Source organism: Carassius carassius, chromosome 40 (genome assembly GCF_963082965.1).
Source record: "Carassius carassius chromosome 40, fCarCar2.1, whole genome shotgun sequence".
Lineage (NCBI taxonomy): Eukaryota > Metazoa > Chordata > Actinopteri > Cypriniformes > Cyprinidae > Carassius > Carassius carassius.
In genome coordinates, this window is record NC_081794.1 from 3,587,704 (window position 1) to 3,612,492 (window position 24,789).

At 37.6% G+C, this 24,789-nt stretch overlaps 1 protein-coding gene across 3 annotated transcripts in view; it reads right to left on the reverse strand.

Moving 5' to 3' along the window:
- The window catches only part of LOC132121974 (transient receptor potential cation channel subfamily M member 4-like), a 95,577-nt gene that overhangs the window by 69,253 nt on the left and 1,535 nt on the right, over positions 1-24,789 (reverse strand). For all 3 annotated transcript variants that reach the window (XM_059531749.1, XM_059531748.1, XM_059531750.1), the window contains exons 2-3: positions 9,443-9,504; positions 9,177-9,354 (exon numbers count right to left, since the gene is read on the reverse strand). In XM_059531749.1, the coding sequence (XP_059387732.1) occupies positions 9,177-9,354; positions 9,443-9,504 (240 nt within the window). The remainder of the gene's footprint in view (positions 1-9,176; positions 9,355-9,442; positions 9,505-24,789) is intronic.

The following is a 24,789-nucleotide window of genomic DNA, read 5'->3' on the forward strand; positions in this document are numbered from 1 at the left end:
GCCGAAAACCGAAAATGCATTTTTAGGCCATTTTCCGCGGAAAATTTTCGGTGGCTGAATATTCGGTGCATCCCTACTAAAAATAACATTAAAGAGGTGTGTGAACTTGCAAGCATGATGTCAGACACTGTAATATGCTCTGGTCCCCTCCCTGCTTACCGTGGTGACGAGATGCATAGCAGATTGTCATCACTCAATGGCTGGATGTCTAATTGGTGCCCACAGAATAACATAGACAATTGGACGAGCTTTTGGGGCAGACCTGATCTGTTGAAAAGAGATGGTCTTCATCCCTCCTGGGGTGGCGCCGCTATTCTCTCTAGAAATATGGCAAATAGTCTTAGTGTTTATACTTGACTAACTGGGGCCCAGGTCAGGAAGCAGACTGGCAAAACCGACCGTCTGCTAGCTGCCTCACGTCAAAGAGGTCAGTTAATTCTCAGCACATAGACTCTTTCACCTAGATATCACACTATAGAGACTGTGTCTGTTCCCCGAACTAGAAAATACAAAAGACGTCCAAACCAAGTTAAGATTAACAATTTAATTGAGGTTCAACAAATAAAAAAACAGATGCAATATGGATAAACAATGATAAAGCTTGTTTTATTGAATATCAGATCCCTTTCTACGAAAACACTTTTTGTAAATAATATGATCACTGATCATAATATAGATGTGCTGTGTTTGACAGAAACCTGGCTAAAACCTGATGATTACATTATTTTAAATGAGTCCACCCCCCAAGATTACTGTTATAAACATGAGCCACGTCTAAAAGGCAAAGGGGGAGGTGTTGCTTCAATTTATAACAACGTTTTCAGGATTTCTCAGAGGGCAGGCTTCAAGTATAACTCGTTTGAAGTAATGGTGCTTCATATAACATTATCCAGAGAAACAAATGTTAATGATAAATCCCCTGTTATGTTTGTACTGGCTACTGTAAACAGGCCACCATTCAGACTTTATTAAAGAGTTTGGTGATTTTACATCCGAGTTAGTTCTGGCTGCAGATAAAGTTTTAATAGTTGGTGATTTAAATATCCATGTTGATAATGAAAAAGATGCATTGGGATCAGCATTTATAGACATTCTGAACTCTATTGGGGTTAGACAACACGTTTCAGAACCTACTCCTTGTCGAAATCATACTCTAGATTTAATACTGTCACATGGAATTGATGTTGATAGTGTTGAAATTATGCAGCCAAGTGATGATATCTCAGATCATTATTTAGTTTTGTGCAAACTTCATATAGCCAAAATTGTAAATTCTACTTCTTGTTACAAGTATGGAAGAACCATCACTTCTTCCACAAAAGACTGCTTTTTAAGTTATCTTCCTGATGTATCCAAATTCCTTAGCATATCCAAAACCTCAGAACAACTTGATGATGTAACAGAAACTATGGACTCTCTCTTTTCTAGCACTTTAAATACAGTTGCTCTTTTACGCTTAAGGAAGGTTAAGGAAACCAGTATGACACCATGGTATAATGAGCATACTCGCACCCTAAAGAGAGCAGCCCGAAAAATGGAGCGCAGCTGGAGCAAAACAAAACTAGAGGTATTTCGTTTTGCTTGGCGGGAAAGTAAACTATCCTACAGAAAAGCATTAAAAACTGCTAGATCCGATTACTTTTCTTCTCTTTTAGAAGAAAACAAACATAACCCCAGGTATTTATTCAATACAGTGGCTAAATTAACGAAAAATAAAGCCTCAACAAGTGTTGACATTTCCCAACACCACAGCAGTAATGACTTTATGAACTACTTTACTTCTAAAATCGATACTATTAGAGATAAAATTGCAACCATTCAGCCGTCAGCTACAGTATCGCATCAGACAGTGCACTATAGACCCCCTGAGGAACAGTTCCACTCAATGTCAACTATAGGAGAGGAAGAATTGTATAAACTTGTTAAATCATCTAAACCAACAACATGTATGTTAGACCCTATACCATCTAAGTCCCCAAAACCTTCACACTGGCTGTTATTAAGCCTCTCATCAAAAAACCACAACTTGACCCCAAAGAACTAGTTAATTATAGACCAATCTCGAATCTCCCTTTTCTGTCCAAGATACTAGAAAAGGTGGTATCCTCACAATTATATTCCTTCTTAGAGAAAATAGTATCTGTGAGGATTTCCAGTCAGGATTTAGACCGTATCATAGTACTGAGACTGCCCTCCTTAGAGTTACAAATGATCTGCTCTTATCATCTGATCGTGGGGGTATCTCTCTATTAGTTTTATTAGATCTTAGTGCTGCGTTTGACACAATTGACCACAACATTCTTTTGCATAGACTTGAACAATTTGTTGGCATTAATGGAAGTGCATTAGCATGGTTTAAATCGTACTTATATGACCGCCATCAGTTCGTAGCAGTGAATGAAGATGTATCATATTGATCACAAGTGCAGTATGGAGTACCTCAAGGCTCAGTACTAGGGCCGCTACTCTTCACGCTTTATATGTTACCCTTGGGAGATATCATCAGGAAACATGGTGTTAGCTTTCACTGTTAGTGTTGTCAAAAGACCCGGTACTTCGGTACCAAGTCGGTACTAAAACAATGAAAATGTCACGTTACCAGGTTTCTGTAAGTACCGGTGGTACAGAGGACCCGTTCAAACCCGGTTCTGGATGCATACAGCGCTATGATTTCTGCGAAGCAGAAAACGCGGACGGAATCTCAAAATCCAGTCATGAAAATGAAACTTACATTTTAATGTGGACAGTCACGGAATTTGTCAAAGTTAGCATAAATTAATCAAATCAAAACTCCATATGGACCAGTATCTGTAAATTTTAAGCTGTAAAAGTTGGTTGATGTTCTGCGTGCATGTCTCTGTGTGAATGAATGAATGGTTTGTTTACGACATAGACTGAATCACATGACGCTTGCAATAATGAGGACACAAATACACAAACAACATCACCAGAACTGTTCTGAGTCACTTCACAAGCATTTTACCGTTTCATTTGAGTAAAACCAGTGTCAATTTAAAGGTATTCACGGAAAACCGTCAAAACAGCCTCTACATTGCGAGTAAATCACTATCATATGTGAATAAATTTTACTCAGGGCGACTAAATTGTCTATTGTTAGCCATTGGCTAATAAATTCTTAGATTTTACTCGCCAGTGTGTGTGTGTTCGAGGCTATTATAAGATTGGCGCAGATATATTTTCACTCGCTGAACACTGAGCGCTTCAGAGTTCTCTCTCCATCAAGCGATCTGTACTTTTCAATTCATCTCAATAGACGCACAGTACATCTGTATTTGCCTCTTTTACTGTCTATGGTATTTGCCGAACTGTAAGCTCTGTGTGAAGGAGCTCGACTCGCCGTCGCTTTGCTGATAGCTCTGTTTCTCACACATTCAAAGAGAGAGAGCGAGAGCCTTACCACGCTGAATCGACATGCTACATGTAAACTATATTTGTTTTCTTCTGTCAAACTAATGGAGTTCATTTAGAATTATTCATATTTTCGAACAAGCAGAAGATATGCCTGTTTCTCCGGTAGTGGGCGGAGCTAATGCGCAAATGGCAATTTCATTGGTTGGCGCTCATCTATTAACGTCCCTGTTTTGATTTCAGCAAATCAGTTCGACCGAACGCAGACAACGTGATTAATATTCATGAACCAGCAGCTCATCAATCCATGGTGCATTGTATATTGTTAGTATGGTAGTAGAATTAGTAGTATTATTATCTTCTAATAATAATTATTATGATCTATTACTATTACTATGATCTATTCATTTTTACATAAAGGCATTGTGCTAAAAATATTACTATTATTTTGTAAAATGTATGTGATACTGCTACTACGGTTAATTAAAAATTAATCACACAATATTTCTTCCATGTTTTAATTTTAATAGCAAATCCCCTTTATTTACCAAAAAATAAAATGTGTTTAAATTTCATAAATTAAAAGACAAATTAAATTTGGGTGAAACTTGTTTACTGTTTTTCATAATTATATTACTTGTAGAAGAACTTTAAACACAATTGTAAATAAGTATAAAGAATGGCATTGGTTTTATTTTTTGTGATAAAAAGTTTTTTTTTTTGTGTGTGTGTATTTTGCTTTGGTACCGAAATTGGTACCGAGAACTGTGGATTTTCACTGGTATCGGTAACGAATACTGAAATTTTTGTACTGTGACAACACTATTCACTGTTATGCTGATGAAACTCAGCTCTATATTTCTTCGCGGCCCGATGAAACGCACCAATTTGAAAAACTAATGAAATGCATAGTCGATATAAAAAACTGGATGACGAGTAATTTCTTACTGCTAAATTCTAAAAAAACAGAGGTGTTAATTATAGGACCTAAAAACTCTGCTTGTAATAACCTAGAACACTGTCTAAGACTTGATGGTTGCTCTGTCAATTCTTCGTCATCAGATAGGAACCTAGGGGTGCTATTTGATCGCAATCTTTCCTTAGAAAATTTTGACCTCAAGGTTAGGTTATTGTAATGCTTTATTGGGTGGTTGTTCTGCACGCTTAGTAAACAAACTACAGCTAGTCCAAAATGCAGCAGCAAGAGTTCTTACTAGAACCAGGAAGTATGACCATATTAGGCCGGTCCTGTCAACCCTAAACTGGCTCCCTATCAAACATCGTATAGATTTTAAAATATTGCTTATTACTTATAAAGCCCTGAATGGTTTAGCACCTCAGTATTTGAATGAGTTCCTTTTACATTATAATCCTCTACGTCCGCTACGTTCTCAAAACTCAGGCAATTTGATAATACCTAGAATATCAAAATCAACTGCGGGTGGCAGATCCTTTTCCTATTTGGCGCCTAAACTCTGGAATAACCTACCTAACATTGTTCGGGAGGCAGACACATTCTTGCAGTTTAAATCTAGATTAAAGACCCATCTCTTTAACCTGGCTTACACATAACATACTAATATGCTTTTAATATCCAAATCCGTTAAAGGATTTTTAGGCTGCATTAATAAGGGAAAACCGGAACCGGGAACACTTCCCATAACACCCTATGTACTTGCTACATCATTAGAAGAATGGCATCTACTCTAATATTTGTCTGTTTCTCTCTTATTCCGAGGTCACCGTAGCCACCAGATCCAGTCTGTATCCAGATCAGAGGGTCACTGCAGTCACCCGGATTTAGTAAGTATCCAGACCAGATGGTGGATCAGCACCTAGAAAGGACCTTTACAGTCCTGAAAGACAGCGGAGACCAGGACAACTAGAGCCCCAGATACAGATCCCCTGTAAAGACCTTGTCTCAGAGCACCACCAGGACAAGACCACAGGAAACAGATGATTCTTCTGCACAATCTGACTTTGAATCTGAATTGAACTACTGGTTTCGTCTGGTCAGAGGAAAACTGGCCCCCCAACTGAGCCTGGTTTCTCCCAAGGTTTTTTTCTCCATTCTGTCACCGATGGAGTTTCGGTTCCTTGCCGCTGTCGCCTCTGGCTTGCTTAGTTGGGGTCACTTCATCTACAGCGATATCGTTGACTTGATTGCAAATAAATGCACAGACACTATTTAACTGAACAGAGATGACATCACTGAATTCAATGATGAACTGCCTTTAACTATCATTTTGCATTATTGACACACTGTTCTCTTAATGAATGTTGTTCAGTTGCTTTGACGCAATGTATTTTGTTTAAAGCGCCATATAAATAAAGGTGACTTGACTTGACGAGACAGGCTAGTTAGACCAGATGCCAGGCTCAATTTTAGCCTGGCGACTCTACCGCCACTTTTTCCTCTCCTCCTATGCCATTTCCATATGGCACAACCACACAGGTAGAGTTGTTAGGAAGGGAGGAAGTGGATTGTTGGGGCACACAGCCATCACATCTTTGATGCTGCATACACCTACTGTTTTTCAAATGTTAAGGAGCATCTGGCGGTCATATACAAATGGTGCGAAGACGTGTTGAACAACATTCTGATTTATTAATAAAAAGACAAATACGGCTACGGACAAACAAAGAGACAGATGGGAAGCCATTGGCACTGGTGGCATCTTTCCCTTTAACATCAATGATATTTGAAGTTAAAGGGATAGTACCATAAGTCAATCAGTACTACATTATTCATATATTTTATTCATTACCTGGAGATAACTTGAAAAACTCACATAAACCATATGTTTTCGCACTCGTGTGATGTCTTCACATTTTTTTTCAGCTTTTTATTCAGCTCAGCTACAGCCATAGCAGACGCTTTTGTCCATATTAGTTTTTTTTTTTCTGCACATCCTAAGTCAAGGAATGACTTATGACCATGGCCGTAGCCAGGCTTTGAAAACTAGTGAGGTCCATGGGGTTTCTATAATAACCCCCTTATTATAGTATTGTGCTATAATAACCCCTATAAATACAACTAATTATATACACTTGAAAAGAGACAGAAATGTATATGTTTTTGTAGGGATGCTCATTTTGCTCATCATAGTTTGTTAATACTAAATTTATGGGGCGGATAATTTTATTATTCATGCAACCATACATATTGCCTAGCAAATGGCATTACGAGGCATTATATTACTGTCAGCTCCAGTGGCACAGATGGTAAAGCGTCATATATATTTTTGACGTGATCGACATGGGTTCAAATCCGCCTTTTGGTGAAATTTATTCTCCATTTTCAAATTTCACATCAGATCAGAAAAGCATTTATTTTCAATGAAAATTAAGTAAATAAGCAAAAAGTAAAGGGTAAGTGTAGGGAGGGCTTTATTGTCCCCAAAAGGTGCCATCCATTAAATTAGTCTCAATAAGTTATTATTGCATACTGTATAATGTACTACAATATTGAGGTGCAGATAATTGCCACTATTTGCAGTAAGTTGTATAAATAGCAGAAAATCCTGCTATTTTAACATAATATAAATAGAATCTATAGATATTTGCACTTAGTGTCTTTTTGGATAACTGCCAAACTAATACCGGTGATGCAATGTTGTCAGATGTTGCTATTAAAATAAACAAAAACCTATAAATAAATAAACCGAAATTATTCCAAATATTTTGGAAATTATATGAGATAAAGTTATCCCTGACCCTAAAACGCAACTTCCTACTTTATTAACTTTCTAAAGTCTTAAATTAAGTGGAAAACAAGTCAAAAAACGCTTATAATAGCTGGATCTGACAACACGGAGGCTGCGTCTCCAACAACTCTCTGAAGACTCGTTCACTTCGGAAGTGTCTCGCAGCTATTATTTTTATACCACGGACGCTAATTAGTCAATCAGAGTATACATTTTATTTTCGACATGAAAAATTTAGGTGACCTCATAGCTGGCTACGGCCATGCTTATGACCTGTTTTAGACTAAGACTATGAGTTTTAGACTTTCTGCACAAGAGCATCCTCAAGCTTTGAGTATGAATTAAACATACACTGCATGAGAGTGTTGAGCACTCCAGTTTACTTCTCCTCATTTTGGATATTAATAAAATGTCAGGTCATGCATAGATCTTGTTTCATAGAATTTAAATCTAGAAACCTCTATGTGGACACCTGCCTGAATAAAGTGTGGGGGACGAAAATACATTTATTTCAAGTTAAATATTAAAAATGCGTTCTACACACAGCAGTACAAACAAATGCTGGGTTTCCACCGAAATTACCCGGAACATTTGTACCAGGAACTTTTTTTCCCCAGGAACTTTTCTCCCCCCAGACCTGTTGCTTTCTGCGTTTCCACCACGTTGTAAAGACGTAGATCTGCGCGCGTTTCTCAATACTGTAGTACGCTGATTCCTCTGTAGTGCGGACATTGCGCATTCGACTCGGGAGTGTGATGTGTATATATACAGCCATTACAATGAAACGAAATATTATATAAATTTGCCTTTTTTATTTTCATTTTAACATATAGATAAACTATAGATAGACTATAGATAAACTTTTGGAATAACGCACTGCAAAACCTGCTGACTGCAATTAACCAGCTTGAAAAATCAAACAAAATTTTTAATATAACTCAAACTGGATTCATTTGAAAGAAGGTCGTATTCATCTAGGATGTCTTGAGGGTGAGTAATTTATGGCCTAATTTTTCCTTTTGGGTGAACTAACCCTTTAAATGTCCCATAAACTAGAACTGAAGGAAAGAGTTTTATAAAATCTCAAATGACGGATATATGGCAACAATACTGCGATATAAAGGATATGGGTTGACATCTTAATAATATTCAGGAAAAAGTCAGTATAGGCAAATTGAGGGGCAGAAAACGAAAAGAAGAGGTTTTGTTCACTTGGCTGAGAATAGGACATACTGGACTGAATCAGACACTATTAAAAATATGCAAACATCCAACAGGTTTGTGTGAAAATTGTGAGGTGAAGAGAAGGGAAGAGAAAGAAGGGAAACTCGTAGACGTGAGATATGGATGTATATTGGCATGCTGTGATTACCTACAGCACTTGGCCTGTTGCCGAATCACATCCAGTGCCGATGTATCTAATGCCATATCTCACATCTACGAGTGTGATATTTATATATATATATATATATAGAGAGAGAGAGAGAGAGAGAGAGTTGGACTTGTAACCCGAAGGTCATAGGTTCGAGTCTCTGTGCTGACAGGAGTTGTAGGTGGAGGGGAGTGAATGAACAGTGCTCTCTTCCACCCTCAATACCCATGGCAGAAGTGCCCTTGAGCAAGGCACTGAACCCCCAGTTGCTCTTTATAAAGAAAATATTGATATATCGTACAAACTCGATATACCGCCCAGCCCTATTAAAAACTATGAAGGTGAAAAGTTCATCGAGGGCAGAACTAAGCTGCTTTAAACACAAAGTTTGGTAACACCTAATGCTGATTTAATTTAGTTAATAGAAGGTAACTGATAAAGAAATTCTATATTGTGACATTATTTTTGACAGCATCCTCATTTTACAGTACTTTTACACAAGTGCCAACACTATGTGTGTGTGTGTGTGTGTGTGTGTGTGTGTGTGTGTGTGTGTGTGAGAATATATATACACACACACACAGTGCTGGCACTGTGTATATGTATAAAATATTTATCACTAATATCATAAAAAAAGTTTTTTGCTTTATATAAAGCTCATCCAGGATTCATCCAGCCTCACTACTGCCACAGTGGCATTAATTTGAACATATGCACAAGGAACTCACATAGCTGTGTCTTTTGCCAGACCCGGCAAACTCCAGCTCTCCATAGGCATCTGTGGGCTGCTCGGAGGAGTGCTGTATGCTGTCCCAGTGACTGACGATGGCCGTGCTGAAGTTATCGCCCAAGGCCACTGAAGGATGAGAGTCCCGCATGGCCCCACACTGACACCGACCGCCATTGCTACAAAAGAACAGATGGAGGATTTGTGCTCTGACTGTTCCACAGAAGAGATACTGGATACTCAATACTGAATAGTCAACGATCTTACCTGAAAGAGTCCTCCACAAATGTCGTGCACACTCTCTTCTTCAATAAATTTGGAATCCAGCTCTAAAATCAATAAATTTACAGAAGTATCCCATTTATTAACATTAGTTAATGCAATTGCTAATATTAACTAATAATTAGCAAATAGCCTATTTTTTAAGTATTTCATAAATTTTTGTTAATGTTAGTAAAAGCAAAGTTGTTCAATGCATATTCATGTTAGTTAATTGTTAGTGTATCGATTAATATTAAGAACTGCAGCTTTTTTATTTTTAAAACGTATGAATAAATGTTAAAATTAACAATGAATAATTCAAGAAATATTTCACCAAAAATTTGCTTACATTTAAAGGGGTCATATGACATTCCTAAAAAGAACATTATTTATTGTATTTGGTGTAATGCAATGTGTTTATGTGGTTTTAGGTTAAAAAAAATAACATTATTTTCCACATACAGTACATTATTGTTGCTCTTCTATGCCCCGCCTTTCTGAAACATCCCGATTTTTACAAAGCTCATCGTACTAAAAAGCAAGGTGTATGCTGAATGGCCAGCTATCCAGTGCATTGTGATTGGCCAAATTCCTTAAGCGTGTGATGGAAATGTTATGCCCCTTACCATACTATGATGCCGTGTCCCGACGCGACAAGACAAAACCAATAAAACCCATTACAAACGAGGCATTTGTTGCATTCAGTGGGTACATACATACTGATTATAATGACTTATACTGTCTTTTTACATAAAACCCATGTCTGCATTTTATGATTGGAGTAACAACAAATAACAAGCTCTAACATTTACTCTACACTGCTTAAAACTCACATTTGAATTGTCAGTGGCAAATTCTTTAAATATGTTAATGTACTTACAGGTAGGGCTGGGTATCGATTCAGATCCCAATTTGATTCCCGATTTGAGCAAGACAAGATAACTTTTACGACCCAAGAGTATGTAAAGAGAATCTTCATCCTACTAAAATCTCTCTGAAACATACTGCTATAAAAATGGACTCTTCTCTAATTAATTCATAGAAAAACCTTTCTTTGAATGAACCCACATATACTTCAGGTCATTGTGTATGTTGTTACTGTTCTTTTATATTGTCTTTTTGTCTTGTATACTGTTTTATGCATGCTTATGATATGAACCACTCGTTCATGTAATCTTACCATGTTTAGTATCTATGAATTCATCTTCTACGACAAGCCCTTCCTAAGAGGAGTGAGCCGTCTTAGACTTTAAAAGCCTCACAGCAGTTCCGCCCTCTCTTCGATCTCTTTTCCTTTCTTCTGCTAAGAGTGAGCTTGAACTCTCTTGGACCCCTAAGTCTGTGCCAGACCTCGTGCCTTGACTTTCCATTCACCAAAGATATCAGCTAATGTCTATTTAAGCTCTTGTCACTTTCCACTGGGAAGAAACTCCCAATCACCATCAAGTCATGACAACTTTGGAATCCATCACTCTTCAAAACCGGAAGAACGTGATCGCGACTCTTACACCACCGAACATCCAAACCATCAAGACTTTGCATCCAGACACTCATTCCAGGCCAAGGAAATGCCAGTATCATACATTTAACTAAACGAAAAAGCGGTTTAGTATAAGCTATAGACTCTATAAGCTATAAGCTTTAAATGGTGCTGATGGTTTTACTGAATTGATCATCAAATCTCATTTGCCCTTTTCCATGTATGAGTGATTGTATGTATGTACATTTGTTTGTTTGTTTGTTTGTTTGTTTATTAGACTAGATTGCATTAGTGTTTAGTTAATAAAAATCTTGTGCACTAATTACACGGTTTACTACAGGCTCTAATCACAATTATTTAACCACAATTAATTGTAATTATTTATATACCTTTCCCTTTTGAGCTTAATTTACAATTAATATGTATTAGCAGTAGTAGCATTAGGTCTTAAAACTGCTAAATAAGAATATATTCTGACGTTTCTTAACGTTAAACTATAACGTTACTTTATTTTGATGGGTTGCCATGAGGAACTTGCAGCTGCGGTGTAAGTGATATGATGGTAGTTTTCTCAAATGAAGTGACTCTCAGAGCAGCTGGAGATGATATTTTGTATTCATATCATCATATCAACACTGCGAGCGTCGTCCGCACTTTAGTATGTGTATAAGTTACATTAGTAATAGTCAGTGTTGGGAAGGTTACTTTGGAAATGTAATAGGTTACAGATTACAAGTTACCCTATTTAAAATGTAATAGTAGTGTAACTTTTTTAATTACTTTAATAAAGTAATGTAACTAATTACTTTTGAGTACATTTTGATTACTTTTATAAATTTCTAATGAATGTTAATTTGCAACTGTTAATCATCTTCAACCATTTTACACCATGCAGGTTTAACCTTACAGTAGTGCTCAATACTGTCAGACTTTCACCATCCTTCATCACCTGAATTAAGATGATCACATTTGAACACATCCACCACACAATCAGACTTTACTTAGAGATTGATCTGAAGTTCAAAGCAGATTTAAAATCAAAAGAAATAGTTTATAGATACTGTTTTTGAAACCAAATCTTTGCATAACTACAGGCATCTAACTGCATCTAACAATGGTTTGGGGAAAAATAGTTAATAAAAAAATAAAAGCATATACATCAACTCAAATACGGTTATCTAATAAGCATGTGTCCTATTTTGTGTACTAAACTCCTGAAACATTGGTGTCTTTTTGAAACACTGCTGTCTCTTTGTATATGATATGATGATAGTTTCTCAAAATAAGTAAAAAATGCTCATGAAGTGACTGTTCTAGAGATTAATTTCCATGAGGGGCGGACTGGGGAAAACAATAGGCTGGGAAATCTCACACTCATACACCCACAACACATTCTGAAACATGGACAACCCTATTTTTTTTATGGACCTGATATGAAAAAGATTTGAATCCTTAGGTTGGGGACTTGCAACGTAATTAAGAGTTTTCTCCTGAACTGCACCTTCACTTCCATTATCCACCCACCTAGATTTGTATTTGACTTTTACCATGTTTTGTAAGTGCAATTTTGTTTTTTTGGCAAATGAATTACCACTTGTATTTATTTTTACTACAAATTCCATAATTAAACCACAGTTAGTGCCATACCATAGGCTATATTAATTTTCCTAATGGTTTTGTTTTTGTATCCACTAGCTCCCCCTAAACCTATGATAAAATATGATGATTTGTCTGCTAAATTACTACTGTAACATTACAATAGATAATAATGACGTCGTTTATACAGTATTTTGAGTGATTGCGAGCAATGTGCTGCTGCTGCTTGACTAAGTAAACAAAGACAAAACTACATTAGCATATTTACAGATGAAACTGACCTGCACCTGAAACCCTGAACAGAAGTGTCGCTTCTCTGCTCCAGCTGTGCGCTTACACATCTCACTCCGGTCTCTCTCTCTCGCATTGATTACTCTGAGTCTGATCCAAACCGTTCGGCGGAGGCGCGGAGAGCGCGCGAGCCCAACCATTGCCAGTCACGACTAACCGATTCATGATTTATTAGAGATTTAATTATCGAATGGCGGATTCGGAAATAATCGCTTTAGTATATTCGGCCTGCAATTATACAATAACAATATTAAAGTAGAAGGCCAAATCGTCTGCCAGGCCACCGGGAATAGTCCCGGTTCTCCCGATGTCCAGTCAGCGCCTGATTTCCACAGACACGCAGAACGTGCAGGATTCATATTCAGTCTTTTTGCGGCTTAATATTCACAGACATCAGTCCATATCGGGTTTTGATTCAAGTGTACTGACCTACTTTTGATTTATTCGTCCAAAATGTGGCATATTGTGTCCGCGTTAGCCTATAGGCTGAATTCCATTTTTATGACTCGATTCTACGAATGTGTTTTCCGCGTCTCGGAGATTATGGGCCATATGTCTTAGTGCAATTTGGGAAAGAAATAAGCTGTATGTGGGTGTGTGTAAATATTCAAATGTAATCCTCTTTGTAATCGTTACAATTTTCATAAGTAACTGTAATTTAATTACTCATTTTTTCTTAGTAACTGTAACTGATTACTGTTACATTTATTTTGTAATTAAATTACGTAACGCCGTTACATGTAACTAGTTACTCCCCAACACTGGTAATAGTTACGCCCTGCCATTCATTCGTTGATTGCGGATATCATGACGCCTTATAAGTGATATATAGCTCCTATAGCATTTCACCTGAGCATTGCGAATCACGCGTAAGGCTTTGTTCTTGGTTCTCATCAACAGTATCTCCAACACGATAAGCGCTGAATGAATGACAGGCTTTCCGTTGTAATATCGCGCAAGGTAAATAAGGGTGACATTTACTGGAAAAGAGTAATGATAAGATTCACGTTAATCAGATCTTGTTTTAAATGTGTACTGAAATAAATACAGGAAAAGATCGATTCATGGCTTTTGAGAATCAATATCAAATCAACGTCATTTAAAAAAAACGATAAATCGAAAAATAGAAACCATTCTGAACCATTGAACCATTCTGGAACAGTGCTGTAGATACAACTTAACCACTGATTTCTAGAATAAAAGTTACACCTCTTTTCTATGCGTGAACATTTGGGCAGCGTTATGCAAATCTTCCCACATCATGAGGTAGATACGTATGTGGGAGCGTGTCAGAATGAGACATTTTAGGTAGGCGTGGTTGACTAAAGAAAATCTCTTTGGATTTGAGACTTTAATCTTTGCAATTTTACAGATCTTCTCTATGCACCGAGAGATAAAATTACAAAGATTAAGGAAAAATTTAAATTGCATCATTTGACCCCTTTAAATTTAACTCAAAGATGCCACTTGCACTGCGCTCTTCTGTTACTTAAATGTATAACTCATCCTCAGGCCTCCCAAGATGTAGATGAGTTTGTTTCTTCATCAAAACAGATATGGAGAAATTAAGCAGTGCATCACTTGCTTGCCAATGCGCTCTGCAGTGAATGGGTGCCATCAGAATGAGAGTACAAAACAGCTGATAAAAACATCACAATAATCCACATGTGTTTCTTAGAAACATGCAGCTTATCCCTTCACAAGATGGTACACTTGTAATTTCATTATTAGGTCCCCACCCAGCCCATTCATCAAGAAATCAAGCCAGACCAGTTTAACCTTTGTAGGACCTCATCACTTATTTAGAATATAAGAACTTGTGTTTAGTGTCCCTGCAGTGTTTGTCTGGAACACTGAAAAACCAAAGCACAAACTTTATTCATGTACAGTACAAAAAAACAACAAATATTCTTCAGAGGAATATAGGGTAATTATTTGTTGAAGAAATAGGATAAGAACTTTCAACTTTCAAGGTACATCTTCTGAGAATTATTTATTTAATGGATGCAACTTTGAATTAAATGATGTGTGTGCGCTTGTTTATGTGGTCTATGAGGACACAAATTTGTATAATGACATAGGTATGACATGGGTATTACAACATCAAGCTGATTTATGTAATTCAAAAGGCTTACAAATCAAACAAATTATTTTTTTCAAAGTATTTTATTTTTATCTAAAAAGGCACAAAGTTTCCTGTGAGGGGTAGATCTCATTGTAGGGTGATAGAAATACTATTATGTTTTATGTTTATTGTTATTTGCACCTCTTGCCACATGTACAGTTTAGAGATCGACCGATATGGGTTTTTCTATAGCCGATGCCGATGTTTAGAGGTCAGGGTCAGCCGATGACCGATATGTGCTGCCGATTTTTAGGGCCGATATCTTGAAGTTTTCCCCTTCATTTGCATGCTAAAATGAAACACTAATAATAAGTGGATGCACAACATTTCTAAACTTATCATCATTTATTGAGCACTGACTTGAACCATCTCTCGAATCTTAATTTTGTGCACTGCAAAGTAGATCATTTGCATTAAAGTTTTAGAGCATTTATCAAGTAGAATTTTTCAAATTTGTTGGAACATAAATGTAAACTTAAATATACATTTAAATAAATACAATTTTAGAAATAAAAATCAATTAAACTGAAAAATATAAAAAAATAAATATATAAAAAATAAATAACAGTAGTGCTGCAAACACACTAGCAACCAGCAACATTTGTGTTTGATATAAATGACACAGAACATCTAAAGTGCATTCTAATTTCAAACTTACATCGCAGTCTGTGCATTATTAAAATAAAGTACAGTCAACCAAACATTTAAAAGGTTACACTGGTCAGTTTAAATAGACTGTAGTACACCGGTGCACTCTGCTGTTATGCCAAAGAGGTTTTTGCTCATGTGTAGAGGATGATCTTTCCGTCTAGTTTACATTAAATAAATAAAAAATATTATAGTTTAACATTCAGATGCATTGCAAATATGGAAACATTTGGATATGTGCAGAACGAGACGTGAGCAATAACCTCCAAATTAGGGCTGGGATAAACGATTATTTTTTTAAACGATTAATCTAGCGATTATTTTTTCGATGTATCGATTAATCTAACGATTAATTTTTCAGACCGGTTTGATTTCGATTATCTCCCCATTAATTGACTACTAACAATTTATACATGTTGATTTACATATCTGAATGAAAAAAACATCAATTCCTTAACATTGCAATATATGTTTATTGCTCTTAAAGTTACAAAATAAAAGACTGACTAAGAATGCATTACTTTGCACTTGTATAGAGATAGCATTCAATAAAACCTTGAAACCTTGAAAACACATAGCTTACTGAAACAAGCTTACTGAACACATAGGGCCTAGCTTACTGAAAAAAGAAGTTCTTTCAGATGAAAATAACAACAACTTGATGTCTAGTAGGCTATTCAATAAAAAAGGTCACCCAAAATACTTGTTTAGAGCAATTGAAAGAATACAGTATGTAAATGTAAACTTGAGGGCTTTAAGCTAATACAGAGAGTGCTTTTACAAAAAAAAAAAAAAAATTAACAGTGGGAGCCAGCAGCCTGTCATGGAGAAAAAAGAAATCCAAATGCTCCACGTGAAACTTTGGCGTTCCGCCCTTTTTCTATCGTGTCTAATGATTTTGGTTAATATGCACAAGGGAGGGAGAGAGCAAGAAGCGCTCGTGTAGTTTGAAGACTGTGAGTGCGCGAGCGCGCGTGAAACTTTGGTGTTTCGCCCTTTTTCTATCGTGTTTAATGATTTTGATTAATATGCACAAGGGAGGGAGAGAGCAAGAAGCGCTCGTGTAGTTTGAAGACTGTGAGTGCGTGCGAAGCCGGGGCTCTCTCTCGTACGCACCCTGTCACTGTCACTCACCGATCAAATAAGGCTTTGACAGCCGCCAAAAAAAAAAGATCAATGCAGAAAAACCCCTGGATTGGTTATATAACGTTGGACAGAATGTTGATCCGGCCATCGCGTATATTCAGCGCACATAAGGTAAACGTTTTGCAAACGTTTTTTAGAGAAATAAAAACAGGTCGACGAATCGATGCGCATATTTTGCGTCAACGTATTTTTTGCGTCGACGTCATCGATGACCTCGACGCGTTGTCCCAGCCCTATTTCAAATACATCTAGTCAAACCCGCGCTCGCTCGTCCTCGTATGGATCGGATCATTTTTCGGATCAGCAAAAAAAAAAAAGAAAAGGCCAAGACAAATAAACATACGTTTTGTCTTTTTTTATTAACATTAAATTATTAAATTAAAATATATGAAATCAACTTAAAGTGCACATAATATCTTCTTTTTAACATAATAGCCCGACTTCTCATTTTCCAGTGTGCTGTGATGAAGTGAGCAGTTATCGTCACACAGCTCTCCATCCCCCTGGACATCCACCCTTCTGTCGTGAGCGCAACAGAGGATGCTCGGGATAGTTCATCCACAACTTTTTTCTTCTCCTGTTCATCATTATATCTGACAGGGAATCCAAAATGCGCTTGGCGTTCAAGCTCCTCCGTTCCTCCGCTGGCCATTACCACTGAGTGTGGACTGAACATGCGCAACTTTTTTTTTTTCATAAATCAATCCAGGGGTCACGTGTGTGCCGAACCGAAGATATTGATCAATGATGATCTGTTGCACCACTACTATAGTGTGTCATTTGAAAACATTGCAGTTGCGTTTTAAAATACAACAACAAGCACCACGAAACCATTTAAAGAGGCGCATTCAGCGGTCTTCCTTGACGGGAAACAGTCAACAAAGTAAAATGATCTCCAACGTATGGCGCGCTCTCTTCATTTTATCAAATGATCATAATCACATCTATTCATTTTATAGTCCTGCTACTAGCATTTTATTCAGACTAAAACCCCTTTAATTCGGGTGAGAAAGCTTTTTTTCCAAGTGGCTTTTGCACATAATAATAATACCGCTGCAGACGCATTATGCAGCATTAAGGTAATTAATTGATCATTACTTTAAACGACAATCGATCATGGAAATTATCGAATATTGACATCCCTAAATACAAATGAGTTGGGTGGAAAACTGGTTATTGTCTGCATCAAACCATGCTTCCGAACAAATGTCATTCACCGACCTGGGCAGCTCCAGGACAGCTGTCTCTCCGAGCATGCTGCTGTCTGTGAGCGGGGCGGAGTAACGTCAGAGACAGTTTACTTTGGTAACGTCACGCTGCAGTGTTTGTTAAAGCTGTCAACTTCTCCACCCCATTTACAGAGTGAAATTCTCTGACTACCTTTATCTCCCAGGACTGTTGTTGAATCTTCCAAAACTTTTGGCTTAGGGTGCTTCACATGCGGCAGCAGCAGCACTTTCCACTGCACCAATAACACGGGGCTGCCCGCCGACGTGCCTGACTTTAAATCGGCGCTACTAAACACGGATATCGGCCGATGCCGATATATTAAAAAATGACAAATATCGGCCCGATATATCGGCCGACCGATATATCGGTCGACCTCTAGTACAGTTTATCTATCTCTGTCGCTGATGAGGGATTCACATGTGATAAATGCAGGGAATTAGTTAGGCTGACAGAGAAGATTTCAGAATTAGAGACACGCATCCAAACTTTAATTGAGGACAGTAAGAATGTTAGGGCTCTAGATACGGCTTTGGATGCGTCTAGCTCAGGGATTCCTGTACATTGTTCGGTTCCGGAAACAGAGCCCCTGCAGCAGGGCAACTGGGTGACGGTGAGGCAGCGTAGTCGTGGGTCAAAACACCGCTCTTCTGTTCCGATCAAAACATTAAACAGGTTCTCCCCACTCAGTGATGTACCCACTGAGAAACCTGATGAAAGTGCTCTAGTTATTGGTGATTCTATTGTACAGATTGTGAATATAGAGACACCAGCCACCATAGTCAAATGTTTACCGGGAGCCAGAGCGCCTGACATCTTGGCAAATTTAAAAGTGCTGGCTAATGCTAAACGTAAATACAGTAAGATTGTTATTCATGTCGGCACTAATGATGTTCAAATTCGCCAGTCGGAGATCACTAAAAATAACATTAAAGAGGTGTGTGAACTTGCAAGCATGATGTCGGACACTGTAATATGCTCTGGGCCCCTCCCTGCTTACCGTGGTGACGAGATGCATAGCAGATTGTCATCACTCAATGGCTGGATGTCTAAGTGGTGCCCACAGAATAACATAGGGTTTCATAGACAATAGGACGAGCTTTTGGGGCAGACCTGACCTGTTGAAAAGAGATGGTCTTCATCCCTCCTGGGGTGGCGCCACTCTTCTCTCTAGAAATATGGCAAATAGTCTCAGTGTTTATACTTGACTAACTGGGGCCCAGTTCAGGAAGCAGACAGACTGGCTAAACCGACCGTCTGCTAGCTGCCTCCCGTCACAGAGGTCAGTTAATTCTCAGCACATAGAGACTTTTTCACCTAGATATCACACTATAGAGACTGTGTCTGTCCCCCGAACTAGAAAATACAAAAAACGTCCAATCCAAGTTAAGATTAACCATTTAATTGAGGTTCAACAAATTAAAAAAACGTAGAAATATGGATAAACAAATGATAAAGCTTGGCTTATTGAATATCAGATCCCTTTCTACGAAAACACTTTTTGTAAATGATATGATCACTGATCATAATATGGATGTGCTCTGTTTGACAGAAACCTGGCTAAAACCTGATGATTACATTATTTGTATAAATGAGTCCACCCCCCAAGATTACTGTTATAAACATGAGCCGCGTCTAAAAGGCAAAGGCAGAGGTGTTGCTTCAATTTATAACAACGTTTTCAGGATTTCTCAGAGGGCAGGCTTCAAGTATAACTTGTTTGAAGTAATGGTGCTTCATATAACATTATCCAGAGAAACAAATGTTAATGATAAATCCCCTGTTATGTTTGTACTGGCTACTGTATACAGGCCACCAGGGCACCATACAGACTTTATTAAAGAGTTTGGTGATTTTACATCAGAGTTAGTTCTGGCTGCAGATAAAGTTTTAATAGTTGTTGATTTTAATATCCATGTTGATAATGAAAAGGATGCATTGGGATCAGCATTTATAGACATTGTGAACTCTATTGGGGTTAGACAACACGTTTCAGGACCTACTCATTGTCGAAATCATACTCTAGATTTAATACTGTCACATGGAATTGATGTTGATAGTGTTGAAATTATTCAGCCAAGTGATGATATCTCAGATCATTATTTAGTTCTGTGAAAACTTCATATAGCCAAAATTGTAAATTCTAATTCTTGTTACAAGTATGGAAGAACCATCACTTCTACCACAAAAGACTGCTTTTTAAGTTATCTTCCTGATGTATCCAAATTCCTTAGCATATCCAAAACCTCAGAACAACTTGATGATGTAACAGAAACTATGGACTCTCTCTTTTTTAGCACTTTAAATAAAGTTGCTCCTTTACACTTAAGGAAGGGTAAGGAAAACAGTTTGACACCATGGTATAATGAGCATACTCGCACCCTAAAGAGAGCAGCCCGAAAAAATGGAGCGTAGCTGGAGGAAAACCAAACTAGAGGTATTTCGTATTGCTTGGCGGGAAAGTAACCTATCCTACAGAAAAGCATTAAAAACTGCTAGATCCGATTACTTTTCTTCTCTTTTAGAAGAAAACAAACATAACCCCAGGTATTTATTCAATACAGTGGCTAAATTAACGAAAAATAAAGCCTCAACAAGTGTTGACTTTTCCCAACACCACAGCAGTAATGACTTTATGAACTACTTTACTTCTAAAATTGATACTATTAGAGATAAAATTGCAACCATTCAGCCGTCAGCTACAGTATTGCATCAGACAGTGTACTATAGACCCTCTGAGGAACAGTTCCACTCATTCTCTACTATAGGAGAGGAAGAATTGTATAAACTTGTTAAATCATCTAAACCAACAACATGTATGTTAGCCCCTATACCATCTAAGCTCCTAAAAGAGGTGCTTCCAGAAGTCATAGATCCTCTTCTGACTATTATTAATTCCTCGTTGTCATTAGGATATGTCCCCAAAACCTTCAAACTGGCTGTTATTAAGCCTCTCATCAAAAAACCACAACTTGACCCCAAAGAACTAGTTAATTATAGACCAATCTCGAATCTCCCTTTTCTGTCCAAGATACTAGAAAAGGTGATATCCTCACAATTATATTCCTTCTTAGAGAAAAATGGTATATGTGAGGATTTCCAGTCAGGATTTAGACCGTATCATAGTACTGAGACTGCTCTCCTTAGAGTTACAAATGATCTGCTCTTATCATCTGATCGTGGGTGTAACTCTCTATTAGTTTTATTGGATCTTAGTGCTGCGTTTGACACAATTGACCACAACATTCTTTTGCATAGACTTGAACACTTTGTTGGCATCAGTGGAAGTGCATTAGCATGGTTTAAATCGTACTTATATGACCGCCATCAGTTCATAGCAGTGAATGAAGATGTATCATATCGATCACAAGTGCAGTATGGAGTACCTCAAGGCTCAGTACTAGGGCCACTACTCTTCACGCTTTATATGTTACCCTTGGGAGATATCATCAGGAAACATGGTGTTAGCTTTCACTGTTATGCTGATGATACTCAGCTCTATATTTTTTCGCGGCCTGGTGAAACACACCAATTTGAAAAACTAATGGAATGCATTGTCGATATAAAAAACTGGATGACAAGTAATGTCTTACTGCTAAATTCTGAAAAAATAGAGGTGTTAATTATAGGACCTAAAAACTCTGCTTGTAATAACCTAGAACACTGTCTAAGACTTGATGGTTGCTCTGTCAATTCTTCGTCATCAGTTAGGAACCTAGGTGTGCTATTTGATCGCAATCTTTCCTTAGAAAGCCACGTTTCTAGCATTTGTAAAACTGCATTTTTCCATCTCAAAAATATATCTAAATTTCGGCCTATGCTCTCATTGTCAAATGCAGAAATGTTAATCCATGCATTTATGACCTCAAGGTTAGATTATTGTAATGCTTTATTGGGTGGTTGTTCTGCACGCTTAGTCAACAAACTACAGCTAGTCCAAAATGCAGCAGCAAGAGTTCTTACTAGAACCAGGAAGTATGACCATGTTAGCCCGGTCCTGTCAACACTGCACTGGCTCCCTATCAAACATCGTATAGATTTAAAAATATTGCTTATTACTTATAAAGCCCTGAATGGTTTAGCACCTCAATATTTGAATGAGCTCCTTTTACATTATAATCCTCTACGTCCGCTACGTTCCTAGAATATCAAAATCAACTGCGGGCGGCAGATCCTTTTCCTATTTGGCGCCTAAACTCTGGAATAACCTACCTAACATTGTTCGGGAGGCAGACACACTCTTGCAGTTTAAATCTAGATTAAAGACCCATCTCTTTAACCTGGCTTACACATAACATACTAATATGCTTTTAATATCCAAATCCGTTAAAGGATTTTTACGCTGCATTAATTAGGTAAACTGGAACCAGGAACACTTCCTAAAACATAATGTACTTGCTACATCATTAGAAGAATGGCATCTACTCTAATATTTGTCTGTTTCTCTCTTATTCCGAGGTCACCGTAGCCACCAGATCCAGTCTGTATCCAGATCATAGGGTCACTGCAGTCACCCAGATCCAGTACGTATCCAGACCAGATGGTGGATCAGCACCTAGAAAGGACCTTTACAGTCCTGAAAGACAGCGGAGACCAGGACAACTAGAGCCCCAGATACAGATCCCCTGTAAAGACCTTGTCTCAGAGGACCACCAGGACAAGACCACAGGAAACAGATGATTCTTCTGCACAATCTGACTTTGCTGCAGCCTGGAATTGAACTGCTGGTTTCGTCTGGTCAGAGGAGAACTGGCCCCCCAACTGAGCCTGGTTTCTCCCAAGGTTTTTTTCTCCATTCTGTCACCAATAGAGTTTCGCTTCCTTGCCGCTGTCGCCTCTGGCTTGCTTAGTTGGGGTCGCTTCATCTACAGCGATATCATTGATTTGATTGCAAATAAATGCACAGACACTATTTAACTGAACAGAGATGACATCACTGAATTCAATGATGAACTGCCTTTAACTATCATTTTGCATTATTGACACACTGTTTTCCTAATGAATGTTGTTCAGTTGCTTTGACGCAATGTATTTTGTTTAAAGCGCTATATAAATAAAGGTGACTTGACTTGACTTTAATAGCATTTTACAGTATTTTAATCATGCTACCTATTCTAAAATCTAAAGGTATTAGGGCTGTAGCTATCAAATATTTTAGTAATCGAGTATTCTACCAAAAATTCCATCGATTAATCGAGTAATCGGATAAAATGTGTTTTTGCTTAATTAAAGTGCAATATTAATTTTGCAAGAGAAAATAAGACTCCTGGGTCTTGTGATGGTCACGGAGGGACCGCGCATTCAACATGGACGTTAATACGCACACATACGCACAAACACACACCGAGACTGTTTGGTGATATAAACAAGAGTTTATTGTAATTATTGATCAGAGAGTGAATGAAATACCTGTAAACTATTTATACTGTTCCCGTGTAGCGTTTGTCCCGTGAATTTTAAAGTCCTGGTAAGAAACAATGGCAGGAATCATTGGTTCCGCTTAGGGTGGGAATCTACCATGTATTAATTGAGCGTGGGGGTTTCAGGGGCAACGTGGCCAAGTTGCTGCTGTTATTTCCTGTTTAATGTGAATGAATTAATAACATCAAAGTAGATTTATTAAGTATAACATCATGCCAATATGTTTCTTTCAGACTCTGTATATTTAAGGGAACATGTGTAAAGTGTTTTCTGTGAGTTTGTCCCTCCACATATGGTAATGGTGCTGGCCACTAAATGTGAATGCCTTTGTAATGGAAGGTAGTCTGTGTTTGTTTCTGCAGTGGAGAGTGTGGCCTGAGGGTTGCAGGTATTTTATTCACTCTCTGATCAATAATTACAATAAACTCTTGTATCACCAAACAGTCTCGGTGTGTGTTTGTGCGTATTAACGTCCATGTTGAACGTGCGGTCCCTCCGTGACCGTCACAGGTCTCAAAATGAACAACTAAGTTTCCTTTTTTAGAAAAAAAAATATTTGTATTTTTTAAATGCATAGAATGCAATGCATACATCAAAAATAAACATTTAATTATGACCCATTGTTTCTCTGTCTGTACTTGTACTGTGAACAATGACAAGAAAGTGCATTTAAGTGCCATTCAATTGGGGTTTTAAATAAAGCATTTTCTGAGATGCACATTAAACATTAAACACATAAAACATTAATTTAATTTATCTTTTAATTATTGAAAATTAACTTAACTTTTTGGTAAACAAAGGGGATTTACTATTAAAAATAAGACATGGAAGAAATGTTGTGTGATTAAACCTTAAAAAATATAATAATGTTTGATTTTTTTTTTTGTAGTAGTAGGCTATGTACATTCTGCTGAACAATAGTCTTTAACCAGACTTTTACTTTGACGGGTTGACGTACCTTTACAGTTCTGTGTATGTGATATGACGCTAGTTTTACTCAAATCAAACGGTCAAATGCTCATGAAGTGACTTTCAGAGCAGTTCTGGAGATGTTGTTCATGTGTTCACATCCTTATTTAGTGAGAGAGCAGACTCTGAAATCACCGTCACGCGCGCTTCAGTGTGTTTAATGATTGAAGACGTGCTTCTGCTCCATTCATTAACAGAGAGATGCAGAACATGCAGGATTCATATTTAAATAGGCTGTTCCGGCTTAATATTTACAGATATTAGTCCATATCGTGATTTGATGTAAGTGCAATGACCTATTTTTGATTAATTCATAAAAAATTTGGCAAATTCCGTGCCATTCCACGTTTAACTGTAAATTCCGTTTTTATGACTGGATTCCGCGATTCCCTCCGTGTTTTCTGCACAGCGGAAATCATAGGGCCCTAGTTGTGGTATGCCAGCTCTATC